Genomic DNA, 23061 nt, shown 5'->3' with positions numbered 1-23061 from the left:
AGGTGAGCAGCACCCAGAATCTCCAACCAGCTATTTACATCTGAGTGTAAAAGCTCTAGAGAAGAATGAGTGGTAGGTGTTGGAGGGTTGACAGTGAATCTGGAGTCAGGAAACACAAAACTGTAGGGGTTAGGTGTTCTGGTGGGAAAAGGGTGTGAGAGCGGTGAGGAGATATCTGTGAGATGGGTTGAGGGGGAAGGGATATCAGATAGTGGAGATGGTGGTTCCAGAGAGGTGAAAGAAGAGGAAGAGGTGGTGGAAGTCTGTGAAGAGGGAGGTGATTGAGGGATACCATCAAGGGGTTGATACACACGTCTAGAGTAGTTTCCAGACATCATAGCTTCAAAGGGATTCACCTTGAGAGGGTCATAGGTGATTCTTACTCTTTTTGGTTTGTTTTCTGGTTCATCAGTTGCCTTTCTCTTTTGTTTACGATCAGTTTCTTGATTTGCAGAACTTGACGAAGGATTCATGATGAAGTTGCAGATAGTGAAAACTGCTAGGGTTTATGATATGAATGCAAAGAGAGAGAGAGAGAGCGAAAAAGAAATTGAATGCAAGAGAGAGAAATATAAGAGGGAAAAGAAACGTTTGAAGAGTATTAAAAGAAAAAGAAATAAAAGAAATGATGGATAGCATTTAATGTTACGTGACGTAAGGAGAGATAATAATGACAAAAGAAGTGATTAGCACAGTTACCTAAGTAGGCGTCCCCTCAACTGCACGCACGCTTGTTCAGAAATAGTGAACACGTGTTTACCATCTGGATAGCCAGTTACAGCTGTTTTACTTTTAAAGAGATTCTGAGTCAACTTAGACAATGAAACGTTAGTAATAACAGAATCACTACTTCTAATTGATTACAATCAGAACTTCTTATAAAAGACTAATCCAATCTCATTTCAGAAGATACTCATACATAAGATCTTCTCATCTTCTCATTCTGGGCATAAATCCATACTGATATTCTTCAGAATGAACTTAAACCTATCTTCAGCAAGGGGTTTTGTAAAGATATCAGCCCATTGATGGTCTGTATCCACAAAGTTTAAAGATATAACACCCTTCTGAACATAGTCCCTTATGAAATGATGTTTAATCTCAATATGTTTAGCTTTTGAATGCAAGATAGGATTCTTAGATAAACATATAGCAGAAGTATTATCACAGAAAATAGGAATGTTACTCTCATATATCTGATAATCTTCCAGCTGACTTCTCATCCAGAGCATTTGTGTGCTACAACCAGCAGCAGCAACATATTCTGCTTCTGTTGTTGAGAGGGCAATAGTAGCTTGCTTCTTGCTGTACCATGAGATCAGGTGACTTCCAAGAAATTGACAACTTCCAGAACTACTCTTCCTTTCAATTCTATCTCCAGCATAGTCAGCATCACATAATCCTACTAAGTTATAATCTTTGGATCTTCTGTAAACTAAACCAACATTAGTAGTACCTTCCAGATACCTCAGAATTCTCTTAACCGCAGTTAAATGAGATTCTCTCGGATCTGATTGGAATCTAGCACATAAACAAACACTGAAGAGAATGTCAGGTCTAGAAGCAGTTAGGTATAGAAGAGATCCAATCATACCTCTGTACAACTTCTGATCTACCTTCTTACTTACCTCATCCTTACCTAGGACACATGTTGGATGCATAGGAGTTTTGGCTTCTTTGCTTTCAGAAAGATTAAACTTCTTCAGAAGTTCTTTCACATACTTCGTTTGATGAACATAGCTTCCATCAGAAGTTTGGTTGATTTGAATCCCAAGGAAATACTTGAGTTCTCCCATCATGCTCATTTCAAATTCAGCCTGCATAGACTCAGCAAACTCCTTTCCAAGTGTAGCATTAGATGTTCCAAAGATGATATCATCAACATATATTTGACATATTAAAATATCCTTTTTAAAGGTTTTACAGAAAAGAGTAGTGTCCACTTTTCCTCTAGTGAAACCATTTTCCAGAAGGAAAGAACTTAAACGTTCATACCAAGCTCTAGGAGCTTGCTTCAATCCTTATAATGATTTCTTTAATTTAAAAACATGATTTGGAGACTTGGAGTCTTCAAAACCAGGAGGTTGATGGACATAAACTTCTTCATCTATATAACCATTTAAGAAGGCACTCTAGACATCCATTTGATAAAGAGTGATGTTATGTTGAGTGGCAAAAGAAATTAATAGACGAATAGATTCTAACCTGGCCACTGGTGCAAAGGTTTCTGTGTAGTCAATCCCTTCTTGCTGACTATAACCTTGAGCAACCAGTCTGGCTTTGTTTCTTACCACTTCTCCCTTCTCGCTTAGCTTGTTTCTGAATACCCACTTAGTGCCGATGATGTTAAATACTTTTGGTCTAGGAACCAAGTCCCATACATCATTCCTTGTAAACTGATTGAGTTCTTCTTGCATGGCAATTATCCAGTCTGGATCTTCTAGAGCTTGATCAACAGAAGTTGGCTTGATCAAAGAAACAAGACCTAATTGACAGTCTGCATTGTTCTTAAGGAAGGCCCTTGTTCTGATGGGATCGTCTTTCTTCCCAAGGATCACATCTTCTGAATGAGCTGATGCAAGTCTAGGTGATCTTCTAACTGTTGGCTCTTCAGAAATCCTGAGATTCTCTAAAGATGCAGCAACTTGATCTTCTGATCCATTGCTTCTGAGACTATCAGCTTCTGCAGCTTTGCTTCTTGGTTCTACTGCTTCTGATATATCAATATCAAAATCTGCAAAATTCTCAAACTGCTTTGGTATTTCAAGACCAAGCTTATCATCAAACCTGATATTGATTGATTCTTCTACAATCAATGTTTCAGTATTGTATACTCTGTAGCCTTTAGAGCGTTCAGAATATCCAAGAAGGAAACACTTTTGTGCAAGACTTATGGTTCCAGAGCCAATGATTTTTCCCTTCTGATCTCCTCCAAACTTGACTTCTCCACCTGGTTTAAGCACCAGGTCTTGGAATGTAGACCTTCTTCCCGTCATGTGTCGCGAGCACCCAGAGTCCAGGTACCATGACATTTTGCTTTTTGTCCTCTTTGCCTCCAAGGATATCTCTTCAGAATCTGATTTTGATGTAGATTCTGATCCATCATCTTCTGTAGCCATCAGCGCGAAGTTGGCTTGCTCTTCTTCAGAGGCTGATTCTGATTCTGATTCAGAATCATCCCATGTTGCCATAAGACCTTTCTTCTTATGAAACTTCTTCTTGGGATTCTCCTTCTGAAGTTTTGGACACTCGTTCTTGTAATGTCCAGGCTCATTGCACTCATAGCAGACAACCTTCTTCTTGTCAGATCTTATGTCACTAGAAGATTCTCCTCGTTCAAATCTCTTTGAACTTCTGAAGCCTCTGAACTTCCTTTGCTTGCTCTTCCAGAGTTGGTTTACCCTTCTGGAGATCATGGACAGTTCATCTTCTTCTTCAGATTCTGATTCTTCAGGATCTTCTTCTCTAGCCTGAAAAGCGTTAGTGCATTTTTTAACATTAGATTTTAATGCAATAGACTTACCTTTCTTCTGAGGCTCGTTTGCATCCAGCTCTATTTCATGGCTTCTCAAGGCACTGATAAGCTCTTCCAAAGAAACTTCATTCAGATTCTTTGCAATCTTGAATGCTGTTACCATTGGACCCCATCTTCTTGGTAGGCTTCTGATAATCTTCTTTACATGATCAGCCTTGGTGTAGCCTTTATCCAGAACTCTTAATCCAGCAGTTAGCGTTTGAAATCTTGAGAACATCTTCTCAATGTTTTCATCATCCTCCATCTTGAAGGCTTCATATTTCTGGATTAGAGCAAGAGCTTTAGTCTCCTTGACTTGAGCATTTCCCTCATGGGTCATTTTCAATGACTCATATATATCATGGGCAGTTTCCCTGTTAGATATCTTCTCATACTCAGCATGAGAGATAGCATTCAGCAAAACAGTCCTACATTTATGATGATTCTTGAAAAGCTTCTTCTGATCATCATCCATTTCTTGCCTTGTAAGCCTTACGCCACTGGCTTTCACTGGATGTTTGTAACCATCCATCAGAAGATCCCATAATTCACCATCTAGACCAAGAAAGTAACTTTCCAGTTTATCTTTCCAGTATTCAAAGTTTTCACCATCAAATACTGGTGGTCTAGTATAACCATTGTTACCATTGTATTGCTCAGCAGAGCCAGATGTAGATGCAGATGTAGTTATTGGAATTTCACCAGCCATCTTTTACTGAAGCGTTTTTCTCTTCCTGAATCTTTTCTAAACACGGTTAAGTGCTTGCACCTTAGAACCGGCGCTCTGATGCCAATTGAAGGATAGAAAAACACTTAGAAAGGGGGGGTTTGAATAAGTGTAGTCTAAAAACTTGAACGATAAAAACAATTTGCACAGTTATTTTTATCCTGGTTCGTTGTTAACTAAACTACTCCAGTCCACCCCCACGGACTGATTTACCTCACCTGAGGATTTAATCCACTAATCGCAACAGATTACAATGGTTTTCCACTTAGCCCACGACTAAGTCTTCTAGAGTATCATGATCACAACCTGATCACTCTAGGAACAAATGCTTAGACACAAGCTAAGACTTTCTTAGAGTATCCTGACCACCACGTGATCACTCTAATTACAACTGCTTAGATGTAACACCCTTCTAATACCCCGCAAAATATTAAACAATAATCAGAGTAAAACATGAAAAGGGCATTACAACTGCCATATAATTAAAATAATACTCATGTCATGCCATAAAAAGGAACGTTAAACTCAAATATCATTCAGATCGTCATGTTAACACAGCGGAAATATATTTAACATCTGAACAATGCAACATCCAAAGCCATAGGCTTAAAACACCACCATAATAAAATACTGAAATAAAGGAGTTCCACAAATAAATCTAAACAACGTCCCCAGTGTTACACGACCAGAGCATGACACAGACCCAACCGACTCTAACGAACTACTTGACGAGCTAATCCTCACCAAGTACAGGAGCTACTCCTCAATCTGAAAAATAACAACAGTAAGGGTGAGTCTCATTCACATTTAACTAATGTTATAAGATATAGATAATAAAATATCATTTCACATGCCATTCACCCAATCATAGTTACGATCAGATTCAAATCATACAATCAGTAAGCAAACAACCAAATCAACACATATTATAACATTGGACAATCTTCCATTCATGTTATAATAGCACAAACAGCCTAATGCAATGCAACTACATGCATGTGGTACCAAAATCTGGGATAACCCAACTCACCGACCCACCATCGTCAAGGATACGGTAACACCCACTCACCAATTCCACACAATGGGAATTAGCTACCACTGATCCACCATCGTCAAGGACCAGCCACAAAATGATTATGAATGCATGCATCAACCATAACATGCTCATCACCCACATAAATCGACCAAATGTCATAATCATCAATAAAACACATATTTCTCGCCAACAATACATGTATAATAAACACCGGTTACAACCACAACATCATACAAGTAAAACATTCATTAGTGTACCTATAAGCATAAACCACCACAACCAAATAAAATCGAGTAATTTTAAATAATTTCGAGTCACAACTCAAAACATTATTTTATTATGTAAATTATCTGATTAGCTTCACCATGCTCGAAACGGCACCAAAATTCGGTTTACGGTTTAAAAGTTACACATTTTAAACTTTTCAAAATGGTCTGTCACCAACAGCACGCGGCGCCAACCTTGGTTTGCGGCGCGAACTGAGCGAGTCAAAAATTCCCAACATTCTGCCAAGCACTTCGCGGCGCAAACGTGTGTTCGCGGCGCGAAATGAGCAAAGAAGTACGCCTTCACGGCGCGGCCATATGCTCGCGGCGCGTACTGAGCACAACAAAACTTCCTGGCTTTCTGCCAAGCAGTTCGCGGCGCCAACTCCTGGACGCGACGCGAACTGGCGATTTCCAGAACTCCGAATCTCAGAAAACAGCCTGCGATTTTGCCCTTCCTTCACCGAATCACTACCAAACCAATTCCATTCCAACCAGATTTTTACGTACAGCAAACAAGCACATATTATAACACATTTATAATACATTCAACCATCCAATTAACACCATACATGATCAATACAATCATTATAAATCAATTCTCCCCAAAAACCTAACAATTCTACAACCTAAGCATAACCCAATTGATACGAATAACACGATCAAATTCTATCATACTACCTATAATCCCATAATAGAATATAAACGGAAGAGTCCCCCCTTACCTGAAGGTTGATTCTTCGCTCTTCCTCTCGTCGCACTTCTCCGCTCCTCTTCTCTTTTCACGTTCAGACCCTTTTCCCAAAATGCTGTAACCCTCTCTATTCCACAACTCCTTCTATTTTATTAAAATTGAAATAAAATTATTTTAATTAGTAATAGGGCCTACCAATGCACCCCCTCTTTACTAACCACAACTCAAGCCCAATTGCTTAATTCCTCATAATCTTCCATAATTCCAAATAATTCCCCATAATTCAATTAAATTAATTAAATTAAATTATGAAAATAAATGGAGTGTTACAACTCTCCCCCACTAAATAGTTTTCGTCCTCGAAAACATACCTTAGGTAAATAACTCTGGATAGGAATCCTTCATCTGACTTTCCAGTTCCCAAGTCACATTCCCACTTGCTGGTCCTCCCCAAGCTACTCTGACCAGTGCTATCTCTTTGCCACGCAATTATTTCAGCCTTCGATCTTCAATCCTCATAGGCAAAGCTTCAACTGTCATGTTATCCTTTACCTGTACATCATCGACTTGGATCACATGAGATGGATCAGCAATGTATTTCCTCAACTGCGACACATGGAATACATCATGCAGATTCGCAAGTGTCGGTGGCAACGCAATACGATACGATACTCGAAGGAATACCATGTAAACTCACTATCTTCTCAATATACAATTGAGCCAGCTTCTCCATTGGGTAATCCATTCTCATTGGTATAAAGTGAGCAGACTTTGTCAACCTGTCCACAATAACCCAAATAGCTTCACAATTCTTCACCGTCCTCGGCAAACCTGAAACAAAATCCATAGATATACTATCCCACTTCCATTCCGGAATAAATAACGGTTGCATAGCTCCATACGGTTTATGATGCTCAATCTTTGACTTCTGGCAAGTCAAACAAGCATAGACAAATTCAGCTATCTCCTTTTTCATTCCAGGCCACCAAAACAGCTTCTTTAAGTCATGATACATCTTGGTAGCACCAGGATGAATACTCAATCCACTACGATGTCCCTCCTCAAGAATGCTTCTTCTCTATTCGGCAACATCAGGAACACAAACACGATTACCAAACCTCATTATACCATTCTCGTCGATTCTGAATTCACCTCCTTTATCTTGGTTAATTAGAGTCAACTTATCAACCAACTCTACATCAGTCTTCTGACCCTCTCGGATTTCCTCAAGAATACCACTAGTCAGCTTCAGCATACCCAATTTAACACTGGTAGGAGTGTCTTCGCACACCAGACTTAAATCTCTGAATTGTTCAATTAAATCCAATTCTCTCACCATCAGCATAGACATATGCAAGGACTTCCTGCTCAAAGCATCGGCAACCACGTTTGCTTTGCCCGGATGATAATTCAGTTCAAAATCATAATCCTTGAGAAATTCTAACCATCTTCTTTGTCTCATATTTAGCTCTTTTTGGTCAAAGAGATACTTCAAACTCTTGTGATCACTAAATACTTCAAACCTCGAACCATATAGATAATGCCTCCACAATTTCAGCACAAATACCACTGCTGTCAACTCTAAGTCATGAGTTGGATAGTTTCTCTCATGCACTTTGAGTTGTCTCGACGCATAAGCGACTACCTGTTGATTCTGCATTAGTACACCTCCTAATCCCAACAACAAAGCATCACAATAAACAACAAAAGATTCCGCCGAATTCGGCAAAATCAAGATCGGTGCACTAGTCAACCTCTTCTTCAACTCTTGGAATCCTTCTTCACATTTCGAATCCCAGACGAAAGCTCGACTCTTCCTAGTCAACTTAGTTAACGGCAACGCTAACTTTGAAAAACCTTCAATGAACTTTCTATAGTAACCCGCAAGACCAAGGAAACTACGGATTTCGGAAACTGACTTCGGAGCTTCCCACTGAGACACTGCTTCTACTTTCGTTGGGTCAATGGCAATACCATCCTTGGAAATTACATGCCGAAGAAAGCTCACTTCATTTAACCAGAACTCACACTTTGACAGTTTTGCATAAAGTTTCTTTTCCTTCAATAGTTCCAATACCACTCTAAGATGATTTGCATGCTCTTCTTCATTCTTAGAATATATTAAAATATCATCGATAAATACCACCACGAACTGATCCAGGTAAGGATGGAAGATCCTATTCATATACTCCATGAAAACCCCCGGCGCATTAGTTACCCCAAAAGGCATCACTGTATATTCGTAGTGACCATACCTTGTTCTAAATGTCGTCTTCTGAATATCGTCCGTCTTCACCCGAATCTGGTGATATCCCGACCTCAAGTCAATTTTGCTGAACACGCTCGCACCAACCAGTTGATCCATTAAATCATCAATCCTCGGCAATGGATACCGATTCTTGATAGTAACTTTATTCAGTTGCCTATAATCCACACACAACCTCATTGAGCCTTCTTTCTTCTTCACTAGTAACACCGGTGCACCCCACGGTGAGACACTAGGACGAATAAATTTCTTCTCAAGTAACTCTTCCAATTGACTCTTTAGCTTAGTCAATTCCGATGCCGACATATGATAAGGTGCCATCGACACAGGACTAGTTCCAGGAATTAATTCAATAGCAAAATCTACCTCCCTCTCTGGCGGTAATTCTCTTACATCTTCAGGGAAAACTTCCGGAAATTCACATACTACCGGTAAGTCATTACTCACCGCTTTCTTTTTCACTTCCATGGATGCAATCAACATGAACACAGCAGCCCCGTCCTTCATTGCTTCATCCACTTGTCTAGCCGTCATCGCTAAATCCTCAACACTGACATCTTCAGGAAAAATAACCGTCTTCGTGAAACAGTTGATATGAACCCGATTAAATTGCAACCAATTCATGCCCAGGATAACATCAAGTTGTTCCAACGGAAGGCACACTAAGTCCATTCCGAATTCTCTACCAAAAATATCAGTTGGACAGTTCAAACAAGCAAACGAAGTAGTCACTGAACCCGACGCAGGAGTGTCAATGATCATACTTTAATCAACCGATCCTCTGGAGTAGTCTCTGAACCAGATAAGGCGAACACCTTACCACCAGCTTGATTCTTCCTCGGCTTAGGACACTTAGGACTAATATGACCTTCTTCCCCGCAGTTGAAACAAGTTACAGTGTTCCCTTTGCACTCAATAGCAATGTGACCTGCCTTTCCACATCTATAGCACTTCTTTTCCTCACTTTTGCACTCGTGAATGCGATGTCCAGGTTCTCCACACTTGAAGCACTTAATAGGGGCACTAAAGTCTCCCCCACTAGGTTTCTTCCAGCCTCCAGCTTTTTGGTTACCCTTACCATATGGCTTACCACGATCCACATGCTTTTTCCCTTTCCTGTCGACTAACTCGCGAGAGTGTGACGACTTCAGCTTAATATTGTCCTCTTCAAAGATTCGGCTGCAGTCAACCAAATCGACAAACCTGCGAATCCTCTGGTATCTGATACCCTGTTTAATCTCATCACGGAGACCATTCTCAAACTTAACACACTTCGAGAACTCGCTAGCCTCATCATTATTGTAGTGGACATAATACTTTGCCAGTTCAACAAACTTGGACGCATACTCTGGCACGGTCATGTTACCTTGTGTCAGCTCCAAAAATTCAATCTCTTTCCTGCCTCTAACATCCTCAGGAAAGTACCTCCGCAAGAATTCTCTCTTGAACACAGCCCAAGTGATTGCAACACCTGCAGCTTGCAGTTCGTCCCTACTAGCCATCCACCAATCATCAGCTTCTTCAGACAGCATGTGACTACCATATCTCACCTTCAGATTTTCGTCACAATCAATCACCCGGAAGATCCTTTCAATTTCCTTTAGCCACTTCTGGGCGCCTTCGGGATCGTGAGTGCCTTTGAACAACGGAGGGTTGTTCCTCTGAAAACTGTTCAGCTGCCTGTCAGCACCAATTCCAGCTCCATTGGCATTCCCTCCCAACACACCAGCAATCATACCGAGAGCCTCAGCAATCGCGTTGTCGTTTCTTCCTCCTCTTCCGGCCATTGCTCTGCTAAGTATAAAACAATATTTATTAGAACAAGAAGTATCGACAGTGTCAATCTTACACTAATCGCATACGAGGGATCAACCGACACTAAGACTCTGACTCAAACGACCAACTATGCTCTAATACCACTATTGTAACACCCTTCTAATACCCCGCATAATATTAAACAATAATCAAAGTAAAACATGAAAATGGCATTACAACTGCCATATAATTAAAATAATACTCATGTCATGCCGTAAAAAGGAACGTTAAACTCAAATATCATTCAGATCGTCATGTTAACACAGCGGAAATATATTTAACATCTGAACAATGCAACATCCAAAGCCATAGGCTTAAAACACCACCATAATAAAATACTGAAATAAAGGAGTTCCACAAATAACTCTAAACAACGTCCCCAGTGTTACACGACCAGAGCATGACACAGACCCAACCGACTCTAACGAACTACTTGACGAGCTAATCCTCACCAAGTACAGGAGCTACTCCTCAATCTGAAAAATAACAACAGTAAGGGTGAGTCTCATTCACATTTAACTAATGTTATAAGATATAGATAATAAAATATCATTTCACATGCCATTCACCCAATCATAGTTACGATCAGATTCAAATCATACAATCAGTAAGCAAACAACCAAATCAACACATATTATAACATTGGACAATCTTCCATTCATGTTATAATAGCACAAACAGCCTAATGCAATGCAACTACATGCATGTGGTACCAAAATCTGGGATAACCCAACTCACCGACCCACCATCGTCAAGGATACGGTAACACCCACTCACCAATTCCACACAATGGGAATTAGCTACCACTGATCCACCATCGTCAAGGACCAGCCACAAAATGATTATGAATGCATGCATCAACCATAACATGCTCATCACCCACATAAATCGACCAAATGTCATAATCATCAATAAAACACATATTTCACGCCAACAATACATGTATAATAAACACCGGTTACAACCACAACATCATACAGGTAAAACATTCATTAGTGTACCTATAAGCATAAACCACCACAACCAAATAAAATCGAGTAATTTTAAATAATTTTGAGTCACAACTCAAAACATCATTTTATTATGTAAATTATCTGATTAGCTTCACCATGCTCGAAACGGCACCAAAATCCGGTTTACGGTTTAAAAGTTACACATTTTAAACTTTTCAAATTGGTCTGTCACCAACAGCACGCGGCGCCAACCTTGGTTCGCGGCGCGAACTGAGCGAGTCAAAAATTCCCAACATTCTGCCAAGCACTTCGCGGCGCAAACGTGTGTTCGCGGCGCGAAATGAGCAAAGAAGTACGCCTTCGCGGCGCGGCCATATGCTCGCGGCGCGTACTGAGCACAACAAAACTTCCTGGCTTTCTGCCAAGCAGTTCGCGGCGCCAACTCCTGGACGCGGCGCAAACTGGCGATTTCCAGAACTCCGAATCTCAGAAAACAGCCTGCGATTTTGCCCTTCCTTCACCGAATCACTACCAAACCAATTACATTCCAACTAGATTTTTACGTACAGGAAACAAGCACATATTATAACACATTTATAATACATTCAACCATCCAATTAACACCATACATGATCAATACAATCATTATAAATCAATTCTCCCCAAAAACCTAACAATTCTACAACCTAAGCATAACCCAATTGATACGAATAACACGATCAAATTCTATCATACTGCCTATAATCCCATAATAGAAGATAAACGGAAGAGTCCCCCCTTACCTGAAGGTTGATTCTTCGCTCTTCCTCTCGTCGCACTTCTCCGCTCCTCTTCTCTTTTCACGTTCAGACCCCTTTCCCAAAATGCTGTAACCCTCTCTATTCCACAACTCCTTCTATTTTATTAAAATTGAAATAAAATTATTTTAATTAGTAATAGGGCCTACCAATGCACCCCCTCTTTACTAACCACAACTCAAGCCCAATTGCTTAATTCCTCATAATCTTCCATAATTCCAAATAATTCCCCATAATTCAATTAAATTAATTAAATTAAATTATGAAAATAAATGGAGTGTTACATTAGACACAAGCTAAGACTTCCTAGAGTATCCTGATCAACACTTGATCACTCTAGTTACTTACAAATTAATGTAATCAATTCTAAGAGTATTACAAATGCTTCTGAAAAGCTATAATCATAACAGTGATATTTCTCTTAACGTTTAAGCTTAATCTCACTAATATATTACAACAGCAATGTAGTGAGCTTTGATGAAGATGAAGTTTCTGAGCTTTGAATTGAACAGCGTTTCAGCAAGTTTTTCAGAATAAGTTCGTTCAGAATTGGTAACCTTGCTTCTCATTAGAACTTCATATTTATAGGCACTAGAGAAGATGACCGTTGGGAGCATTTAATGCTTTGCGTATTCCGTACAGCATTACATTTAATGTTTCACGCTTTTGTCAACTACCTCGAGCCTTGTTCACGCTGTGTCTACTGACGTTGCCTTTAATAGCTCCCAACGTTCCTTTTGTCAGTCAGCGTAGCCTGCCACCTGTACTTTCTTCTGATCTGATGTTTGTGTATACAACATTTGAATATCATCAGAGTCAAACAGCTTGGTGCATAGCATCTTCTTGTCTTCTGACCTTGAAGTGCTTCTGAGCGTGATACCATTAGAACTTCAGTGCTTCTGCTTCTGATCTCAAGTTCTTCTGATGCTTCCATAGACCCATGTTCTGATTCTGCTTTGACCATCTTCTGATGTCTTGCCAGACCATGTTTTGATGTTGCATGCTGAACCTTCTGAGACAAAGCTTCTGAGCGCTGATTTGTGCATACTCTTTATATATTTCCTGAAAGGGAAATTGCAATGTATTAGAGTACCACATTATCTCACACAAAATTCATATCCTTGTTATCATCAAAACTAAGAATATTGATCAGAACAAATCTTGTTCTAACAGGCCCAACCCAATATCCTAACATCATCAGCAACCAGAAATACAACATTGTCCTCAAGGTTGAAATGAGAAAATATCCTTCAATATAATAATGACATGCCAAAGACTTCCCCTGCAAGATAATGGTGGGTCTAAAACAAGACCAAATATGCACTTCAGCAACCCACAAAACCATACTTAGAGTTCATTTTCTTGAAACACAACACTGACACGACTATAGCTTTTGTATCTTCCGGGAACCCCTATTGTTGAAAACTTGATGAGCCAACTTCAAACAATCAAACTTACTGCAGATCTTCATTCTCACTATCTCTAGATAACAGCCTACAGTTTTTCTCCTTAAAACCCATATAAGCTCGAGTATAATCAATTGTAACTCCAGCTAAGCAAATAAAAAGCTCACCAAGGACCGTGTCTTCTACAATTTCTAGGAATATTACCGAGCCATAGCCATGTATTGTATCTTCAATTAAAAATATTTTCATGATAAGCTATTAAACTTTTTTGTCAAATAGCGATGCACGGGTGTTGAGTGCAATCCTTGCTTCCCAATTTACCAAAGAGATAAAAGGATAGAAAGGTAACCAAATTAAGAAAAAGAATTAAGAAGATAGGCCTAGGAGCTCTATTTTAGCCCACTATGTAAATTCCTTAAAAAGCAAACAAATATTAACTTAATCTTGACTTATTAGGCTTAAAGAGATCCAACCTCCTCAATTGTCCATTTTGCCCCTAATTTTTCTAGAATAATCTCCAGATTTGAAATTACCATTTTTATCCTTACCTTTGAAACTACCGTTTTTTCCCTCAACTTTTCTAGATCCTTCCCACCTTCAGCAACGATGTTGCAAGCTAAATTGATATTGTAAGCTACATACGGTGGATCTGGAGGCGACAGCCACATGAACATGTGACACCTCATCTTTTCCATCTCTCCATTCTTCTTCGGTGTCTGGTGGTTTCGACAATAATATGAGAGCCACTGGTATCTGATTTTGGTGTTTCTTATTGGCTTACGTCATATGTAGAGACTCCATCCATGATTTCCATGGATCGGGTTATTTGGAATGGGAAGTGAGCCTCTGAGATGAAGGTGATATCAGTGGCTCTAAAACCAACACAGTTGTGACTTCAATACCTTTTATGGATTCTCAGTCATAAGGATCACATCTTTGCTCACCACTTTGGTTTCCTTCTTCTTTGTTGCATCTCCCTTTTCAGACTTCGTATCTATTTGAAACTTTGTTCCAGAGTTCTCTTTCATAACATTTGTTATCGGGATCACACTCCAATTAGAGCTAAGATTCTTTGCGGGAATATGCTCCATAATCTTCACCATCTTTGTCCTCATCAATTGACGAAACTCCAATTTAAAGGATTTAACTGATTCTTCTAATCTTCCCATTCTCAACAAAATTCATGAATGAGTCTTTTTTAATTAACCCTGACACTATATAACTTCTATGTTTCCTCAAACATATTGGTCCATTAGAAGTATTAACCAATTCACTATTATTAGACTAAGGCTCAACCATATATCCTAACATATTCCCTCGCACAATGATTTGAAAAGAAATAAGAGAGTTTGAAGTAATAAGAGAGAAGATATAATTAAAAGAGTATGAGTTGTTGAAGTGTAAGGAGAATGATTATTGGTCAATTTATCAATATTGAGTTTCTCTCTCTAAGTATGTGTATATTACAAACACATGGTGTCTTCCTATTTATGTTGAGATTACTTGCACACAACTTTAACTACTACTACAAGTTGTATTCGACTATATCCAATACATACAGACTTGACTACTACAAACTATATTTGACTCTATCGAATATATTCGACTTCGACTTTTTCGAATCCTGCATTTACAAACATGCTTAACACAAAGAATTGAATATTTAACACACCACCTAATTCACTGTGTCTGAGCTATCTACATTCATCATAGTTATCAATCTCTTAAACAACTCCACCTGCATAGTCTTTGTCATGATGTCTTCTATATGATTCTCGATTTTGCAGTGTTCTAAGTTCAACTTCTTATTTGTTACTTGCTCTCTAAGATAATGGAATCATCTCAATGTGTTTGCTTCTTCCATGTGCTATCGAGTTCTTGGCCAAATTGATAGCAGACATGTTATCAATCTTCATGATCATTGCTCCTTGATCTTACCTGTAATCTCCTCGATCAGATTCACCATCCATGTTGCTTTACATGCACAAAGAGAGACAACTATATACTCAGCCTCAAATGATGACATAGCTACGAAGATTATTTTCTTGAGCTCCAAGCATATGGTGCACTTCCTAGCATAAACACATAACCAGTTGTGGATTTTCTATGCTCAACATTACCACACCAACTTGAGTCAATGTATCCCACTAGTTTGTATTCCTTCCCTTCATATGTTGTAGGAAACAAAATGCCATAATCTAGTGTTCCTTTGAGGTATCTTAGTATCCTCTTGGTAGCTGCAAGATGAGATACCTTTGGCACATCAATTGCAGTCTTGGTTCAACTGGTGTCGAAGCTGCATTGAAATCTCCATCTCAAATCTTTTGAGTATCTCACTTGCATATCTTATTTGGTGCAACATCAAACCTCTACTATTCTTATAGAATTCAGTACCAAGGAAATATGAGATGTTACTCAAGTCATACATTTCAAATTTCTTCCTCAAGTCACATTTAAAGTCTTCAATCTCCTTCTTGCAACTGCCTCTTTATCTCATTAGAAGAGAAAATAAGAAAGTAAGAAATCTTCAATTAGAAAGTCATTATCTTATCATTAATATTTTATGGATCCTGAAGATACGCTTCTGCTTTCTATTTCATCTTGAATTGAGTATGGATTAATAAAGTAAATTTTAGAAATCCAACATAGGATACATAAAATATTTTGATGCTCTCTTTAAAGTGGCAAGTTTGAAGAAAATGTTGATGATCGTAAAATGTTACAGTAGTGTAGTGTAAACCAAAAAGTGAAGATATCATCTTTATAAGGTCTCACATGGTTGGTATTTTGAATGGAGGGTGTTGTTTTTTGTTTTTTAGTAGAAAGTGTTCTTTTTTCGGGATTATAAGTCCTCTATTACTCTCTATTTAAGGATTTTTTGTTGCTTTGTCTTAGATTTCAGTTTTCTCAGTTTGGAAACCAATATATGGTCTTGTTGTATTGCATAGTTGTAATATATGTGTCTCAAATCTTTTTATTTGATATGATTGGTTTACAAAAACAATTTCACATTCTTTGTGTGACATTATTACCCTAGCTTATGATGGCGCAAAGACTCTTGAAGTTAGTGAAGCTCCAACGAAACACTGAGTTGGGAAATAGACTCCTAGCTTATGATGGCGTAAAGACTATTTACACTTTCGGTCAGCTTTCTTTTACATGGAAAGAGTTCAATATATTATTGAGTGAGGATGATGAGAGAGCTTGTAGTACAAGGTGATTGATTATTCAAGAAAAAAATATTATTCAAGAAAAACTAAGTAAATTTTTTCTTCAGATTTTGAAACAAATATGAGCTATAAATATTGTGTTCAGGGAAAGAAAATTTGAAGTTCAAATCAAGTTTTTAGCTCATGTTAGCATGCATTAGTTACATGAGCTTTTTAGTGGAAAAACTCATTTCATTTGGGACTTTCTACCATAACAAGTCGCTCTCCTCCCTAATCCTCCAATTCCATTTGAACAAAAGGGACGTGTTAAAATCTCAGATATTCTTGAAACCTAGGCCGCCTTTATCCTAAGGCAAATATAGATTCTTCCAACCAATCCAATGAATTTTCCTCTTATCGTCCGCGTCGCCCCAAAGAAAATTATATTGAATTCTCACGATTTCGTTGCAAACTCTTACAGGTGCCATGTAAAATGACAACTGAAAAATGGATATGCTAGATAATATCAATTTCAATAAAGTTATTCTTCCTCCAAAGCTCAAAAGCCTCCCTTTCCAATTCTCGAGTCGATTCCTTAACTTGGACAATAACGGTTTCCAGTTGAAATTCTTCTAGGATTAGAGCCTATGGGAATCCCGATAAAAGAAAAGGCCTTTTCTTCTATCCTACACGATAGGAAATTAGATGCAGCCATAAACATGTGAATACTAATATTAATCCTGATTAACCTACTCTTGTGAAAATTGACACGCAGCCCTGACGCCATCTCAAAACCTCTTAAAATAGCTTTAAGAGACCATACGTGTCTCCAATTTCCTTCCCCTATCAATAGTGTATCATCCACGTATTGAAGTATATCCGCAATGCAACTCTCTTCCACCTTAAATCTCGAGAACTCCCCAATCTCTGAAGCCTTCCTGACTAACCCTGATAAGCCATATGCCACTAATGCAAACAAAAATGGGGAAAGCAGGTCCCCTTGTCTAAGACCCTTTTCCACCTCAAAATCAAAGGTGGGACTTTCGTTAACCAAAACCGACGTCCAAGTAGTAAAAACCATCGCTTCCATCCAATTGAGCCATAAGTCTCCAAATCTCGTCCTTTTCAACATGTTTCTAAGATTGTTCCAAGTTACCGTATTGTATGCATTTTCAAAATTAACTTTAAAAAGAAAAATTCCTTTCTTCGTCTTTGCTGCATAATCTACAACCTCATTGACAACGAGAACCCCATCCATCAATTGTCTACTCGGGACGAAAACACTCTGGCTCTTTGACACAATACTATCTAAGACTTTCTTTAATCTTGCCGCTAAGAGTTTGGAAAGAGCTTTATACATGCACCCAACTAAACATATTGGCCTAAAGTCATATAATTCAGACATACTTTTCTTCTTAAGAATCAAGGCCAAAAAGGAAGACGAAACAAATTTGGATAGACGAGGATTGCCATAAAATTCTCTAAAAAAGCAAACAAAATCGTCTCTCATAAAATGCCAACATTTCTTGATGAAGAAGAAATTAAAACTGTCGGGCTCGGGACTCTTGGAACCCTCACACCCCAAATCGCCTGCATTGTGTTTAAACAAACAAAAATTAACCAAATTTAATATTTTCTAGCCTACATGATCATTTTTATAGAACATACTTTTTTTCCAATATCAATATATTTTTGATGATAAAATGACATATTATTTAAAATATATTATTTAATTTATTATTATATGGGTTAATAGCTTTTTCGCCCCCTGCCATATAGGCGATATTTGAAAAATCCCCCGTAAAAAAAAGTTGCATGGATTGCCCTAACTTTTCCAAAATATTTTAATTTTAACCTTAAGTAGGACACATCATCAAAAATGCTGACGTGACATCTATTTTTTTATTTTTCTATTGACTTGGATGACCAAGTAGCTTTTTTATCTTTTTATTATTATTATTTTTAATGCCACTTTGGCATTCTATATTATATTAATTTTTAGTTAATATTGAAATAGATGTTATAGTTCGAAAATTTGTTGCAAGTGGGAATCGAACCCACACCCTATCCTTTAGGGCACCAACGCCCTTACCACTGGACTGGCTGCTTCGGTTTGTTTTATAGATGCATTGAATTGTTCTTATATAATAACATTTCTATTTTTTGTAGCTTTAAATTTTCATTAGCTTTAACACCTGTTTCTCTCACTCTGTTCAACACAACACTCTCAAACAGTATTAAACAAAACACCAATCATTAACAAACTCAAGCACCATACAAACACTAAAAAAATCAAAGGGTGTTGGCTTCGATGGCGGCATTGCGTACTTTTGTTGAAGTGGTAAAGGGGTAAGCAACAAAGTTTTGGAAATATTTATCCGGGAAATTATCGTCTCCACAGGGACTAGTGCATTGAACTGACGTTCAACAGTTTCCAAAGTTATGAGTTTAGATTGAATAGTTAAAACATAAAAAAAAAAAAGTAAATATCAACACAAAAAGAATTCATTTTTCAGAAAAAAGAGACTTATAAGGCATTGCATATAATCTACTTCTCACAAACTTAAACTTATCGATCAGTTATTCTCAACCTACAATACTCATCAATATCATCAAGCATCGCTCACACCCTAAGTCATTTCTAACCCAGAGTAGAGAGAACTACTATATCATCTCGGCGACGATCTTTCAGCCAACCTCAACAACACAGCAGACAACCGTATTGCTCGCATCGATGATCTCTCAACCAACACAAACAACACAAAGGCATTAAGCTTTGATACCCACGGCGAATATTAGCTCCAAAAACTATCTATAGAGTCAAGAGCTAATAGATATCCATCCCTAGTCAAGATTTGTGAGGTATATGTCTATAACAACCCAAATCCAAACATAAAGCCAAAAGATTAAGGAAGACATCAATAATGATTTGTAAAGCAAACTTTATACAACACCAAGATCAACAAATATACATGAGTTCAAAGTAAAATCATATACAAAACTCTACCAAAGAGAAATACACAAAGAGGAAGAGAAATGAACCAAAAATCTCCGGTTTGTCAGCTCTTGATTGCTTCTAATATCAGTAAAATAGGTGCTTTACACAAAAAATTTGAGTCATTACACAAGTGTTTCATGCATTGTTCAAAGATCATACCATTTTGGACATAAAGCTCACACTTCCATTTTGGAAAAGTTTGCTTTAATCAATTTTCTTCCAACAACTCATGCATTGAGCATTGCAATTGTTTCTTATGATCACACTCAACACTAAAGCAAGAAGTAACATCTCTAAACCTGCAAGCCACTCTAGAAGGCATTGTACTATGCCTTGGAACCATATGCATCCATGGAACTTCAAAGTTCAAATGTAAGCAAACCAAATCCTTGCAAAAGTCATTTCTGATTAGCCTCAATCCCACAAACTTTCCCTATAAATAAAGGGTCATACTTCATTGAAAAAGACCCAAAAACACTCTTGAATACACAACAATACTCTCAAAATCTTTCAAACTCCATTTTCCACTTCCAAAGTTCTTATCTTTGAATCTCTTGAAACTTTCAAGTTCTTGAGATTCTAATCATTTAAGCACCATCACTACACCACATATGACCACATATGAACTTCATTATGCATTAGATAGCATCTGTAACCATTAGATCATCCCACCAAAGTCTCACGTTTTGGCACTTGCAACTTGAGTTGATCGGAACAATTGAGAAGGTTTCACATTGTGTTTAGCATTTGCAAGTAGATTTTGCAACATATCCCAGAGATCAAAATATTTAGAGTATCTGATTCTTTGTGGAGACAAGAAAGAAAAAAATTCTTAAAATCTCAAATTTACATGATGTGTATAGAACTAAATTAAGATATGAATTGGATGTATTTTGGTCATCAAACAACTTTAAACCACGCGTGAATTTATATTGATGACACTGGTAAGAAAATGCCATGTTTATAAAGTTGGTCCATAATTGGAATTTGAGAAGAATATGTCATTTTTATTTTATGAAACAATGAACACTTTAAGAACTATGCGGAAATTTAATCTCAACTCATTTTTAAAATCATTTACATTTATTTTTTAATATCTATATTTATAATATTTTCTTTTATTAATAATTGATAGCGATATAGTACTATTTATAAGACGACATTTCATTACTATTTCATTTTATATCATTATGATCAATTTTTTATTTAAATATTGAGAGAAGAAATGAGTTATGATTGTTTATATTAAATCTATCCAAAATATATATGAAGAATATAATGATTAGTGGGCATACACAAGGTGGAGAGACAAAGGAATTCTTCATTATAATAGGATTGTACTAAGGTTCGACCTTGATTTGGCCTTATCTATTTACTTTAATTATGGATGTACTCCTAGAATACGTCCAAGAGCTAGCTCCAAAATGTATGCTACATGTAGGGGTGGCAAAACGGGTCCGGCCCGCGGGGAAAGCCCGTTTTACCCGCATTTTTTCGCGGGGCGGGGCAATGTTTTAGGCCCGTTCTCTTTAATGTACCCGCCCCGCCCCGCCCCGTTTTTTTTGTGGGCTTTTGCGGGCATTGGTTTTTTATAGAATTTTACTATTTTTAAGCCTAAAAAGCCGAATGCCCGCGGGCTTTCCCCGCCCCGCCCTCACTTTTTTGCGGGGCGGGGCAAGGTTTTAGACCCGCACTCTTAAAAAAGCCCGCCCCGCCCCGCCCCGCCCCGTTTTTTCGCGGGCTTTTACGGGGCGGGCCTAAACGGGGCGGGCATGCCCGTTTGCCACCCCTAGCTACATGTATATGATACAATCCTACTTGGAGAGTCTGAAGAGGATATAATTGATAGGTTGGAGACTTGGACATTAGTCTTAGAAAAACATGATTTTCGCTTATGAAAGAGTAAAATGGAGTATATGGAATGTAAGTTTCACAAAAGTTATAAGTATTTATAATTTGGAGGTGAAAGTTGGAGACGATATCATCTCACAAGTCACGTGGTTCTAATATCTTGGATCCATAATACAAAAAGATGGAGAAATAAAAGGAGATGTATACCATCGAGTTCAAACTGAGTGGCTGAAAAAGAGGATGGCCTGGCAGCTTTTATGTGATACAAAAGTATTGCCGAAGCAAAAAAAAAATTGTATCGGACATCGGTAAGACTTGTGATGTCGTATGAGATAAGATATTTGACGATTAAGAATTGACACTAGAATAAAGTAAGTGTAGTAGATATGGGGATATTGTGTTGCATGTGTGATACGACCAGACAGATAAAGGAAAATCTAAAAAAAATTATAAAATAATTATTAAAAAAATCTCAAGATTAGTAAATTGTATATAAAAAGAAGAATTTTTTTTTGAAAATAACCGAAATCTAAATTTTAGCAAACGCTTTTCTGACATTATTATGATTGGGCTTGGCAAACCTAATTTTATTTTTGTCTAAAATGGCTTTTTGAGATAATATATGTGTCTGACCTAAAAAAACATGGTATCTAATATAACCTTATGAAATAATTTGATATATGTAGCCGATCTGACCCCACTTAACAGTATAAAGTTTACTTGTGGTTGTATTTTAATAATTTTTTATTAAAACTTTAAGTTGATAAATTTCCAAATTCAAATAAAGAATGATAACCAAACGATATAATCTATTGCCTCAATTCGTGGGTTAGCACGAGGGTGGGAATAGGTTAGGCTAGGCTAGGCTTTATAAGGCCTGGGTCTGGCCTACGATAAACTTATAAGGCCTGAGTCTGGCCTATGGCTTGCTATAGGCTCGTTTTTTCAGTCTGACTTGGCTTTTTTAAAAGCCTGGCCTGGCCTGAAAGTCTATTTAAAAGACTTTTTCTTATTAATGTTTTCAATTAATTCATATTACTTAAGAAGCCTTATAGGTCGCATATATATGAACATTTAGACCGACCTATTTAACATTTTTTTCTAATATATATGCATATATAGACCAATCTATTTAACATTTTTTCTAATATATATGCATATATAGGCTAACCTATTTAGACTAATTTTAATATATATGAAAATATAGGTCGGCCTACAAGGCTTTATAGGCTTTTTTACTAGCCTAGCCCTGGCCTATTTTATTAAATAGGCTTTTAAAAAAGCCCAAGCCTGACCTTTTTATCAAATAGGCCTGGCCTGGCCTTAAGTAGGCTGCTAGGCTATAGGCCCCTGTAGGCCGGCGTGGCCTATTCCCACCCCTAGTTAGCACTAATAGTAGAAATGTGTTATGCTTACAACAAATTCAATTCCACCGTATATACATCTTAGTTTTATCCTAACAATTCAAAGACAAGTCTAACCATCTTAGCTTTATCCTAACAATTTAAAGACAAGTCTAACCGTATATACATCGTGTAGTTGTAGCTTTTTATGTAAGCCTAGCATTTCTACTAAGTAATAAGGAAATA

General features: G+C 37.7%; 1 protein-coding gene across 1 annotated transcript; it reads right to left on the bottom strand.

The window, feature by feature from the left end:
• Nucleotides 1-17218: 17218 nt before the first annotated feature.
• On the bottom strand, nt 17219-18028 carry LOC131627320 (uncharacterized). The gene has a single exon (XM_058898192.1). It carries the CDS (start codon nt 18026-18028, stop codon nt 17219-17221), a length of 810 nt encoding a protein of 269 aa, XP_058754175.1.
• Between the last annotated feature and the right edge of the window lie 5033 nt (nt 18029-23061).

Source organism: Vicia villosa, linkage group LG1 (genome assembly GCF_029867415.1).
Source record: "Vicia villosa cultivar HV-30 ecotype Madison, WI linkage group LG1, Vvil1.0, whole genome shotgun sequence".
Classification (NCBI taxonomy): Eukaryota; Viridiplantae; Streptophyta; class Magnoliopsida; order Fabales; family Fabaceae; genus Vicia; species Vicia villosa.
The sequence above is the reverse complement of the archived record's forward strand: the minus strand, read 5'-3'. Positions and strand labels throughout refer to the sequence as shown.

Bases quoted from the DNA above. Each gene is read 5' to 3' on its own strand.
- LOC131627320 (XM_058898192.1), bottom strand. From the start codon at position 18,028: ATGTCTGAATTATATGACTTTAGGCCAATATGTTTAGTTGGGTGCATG.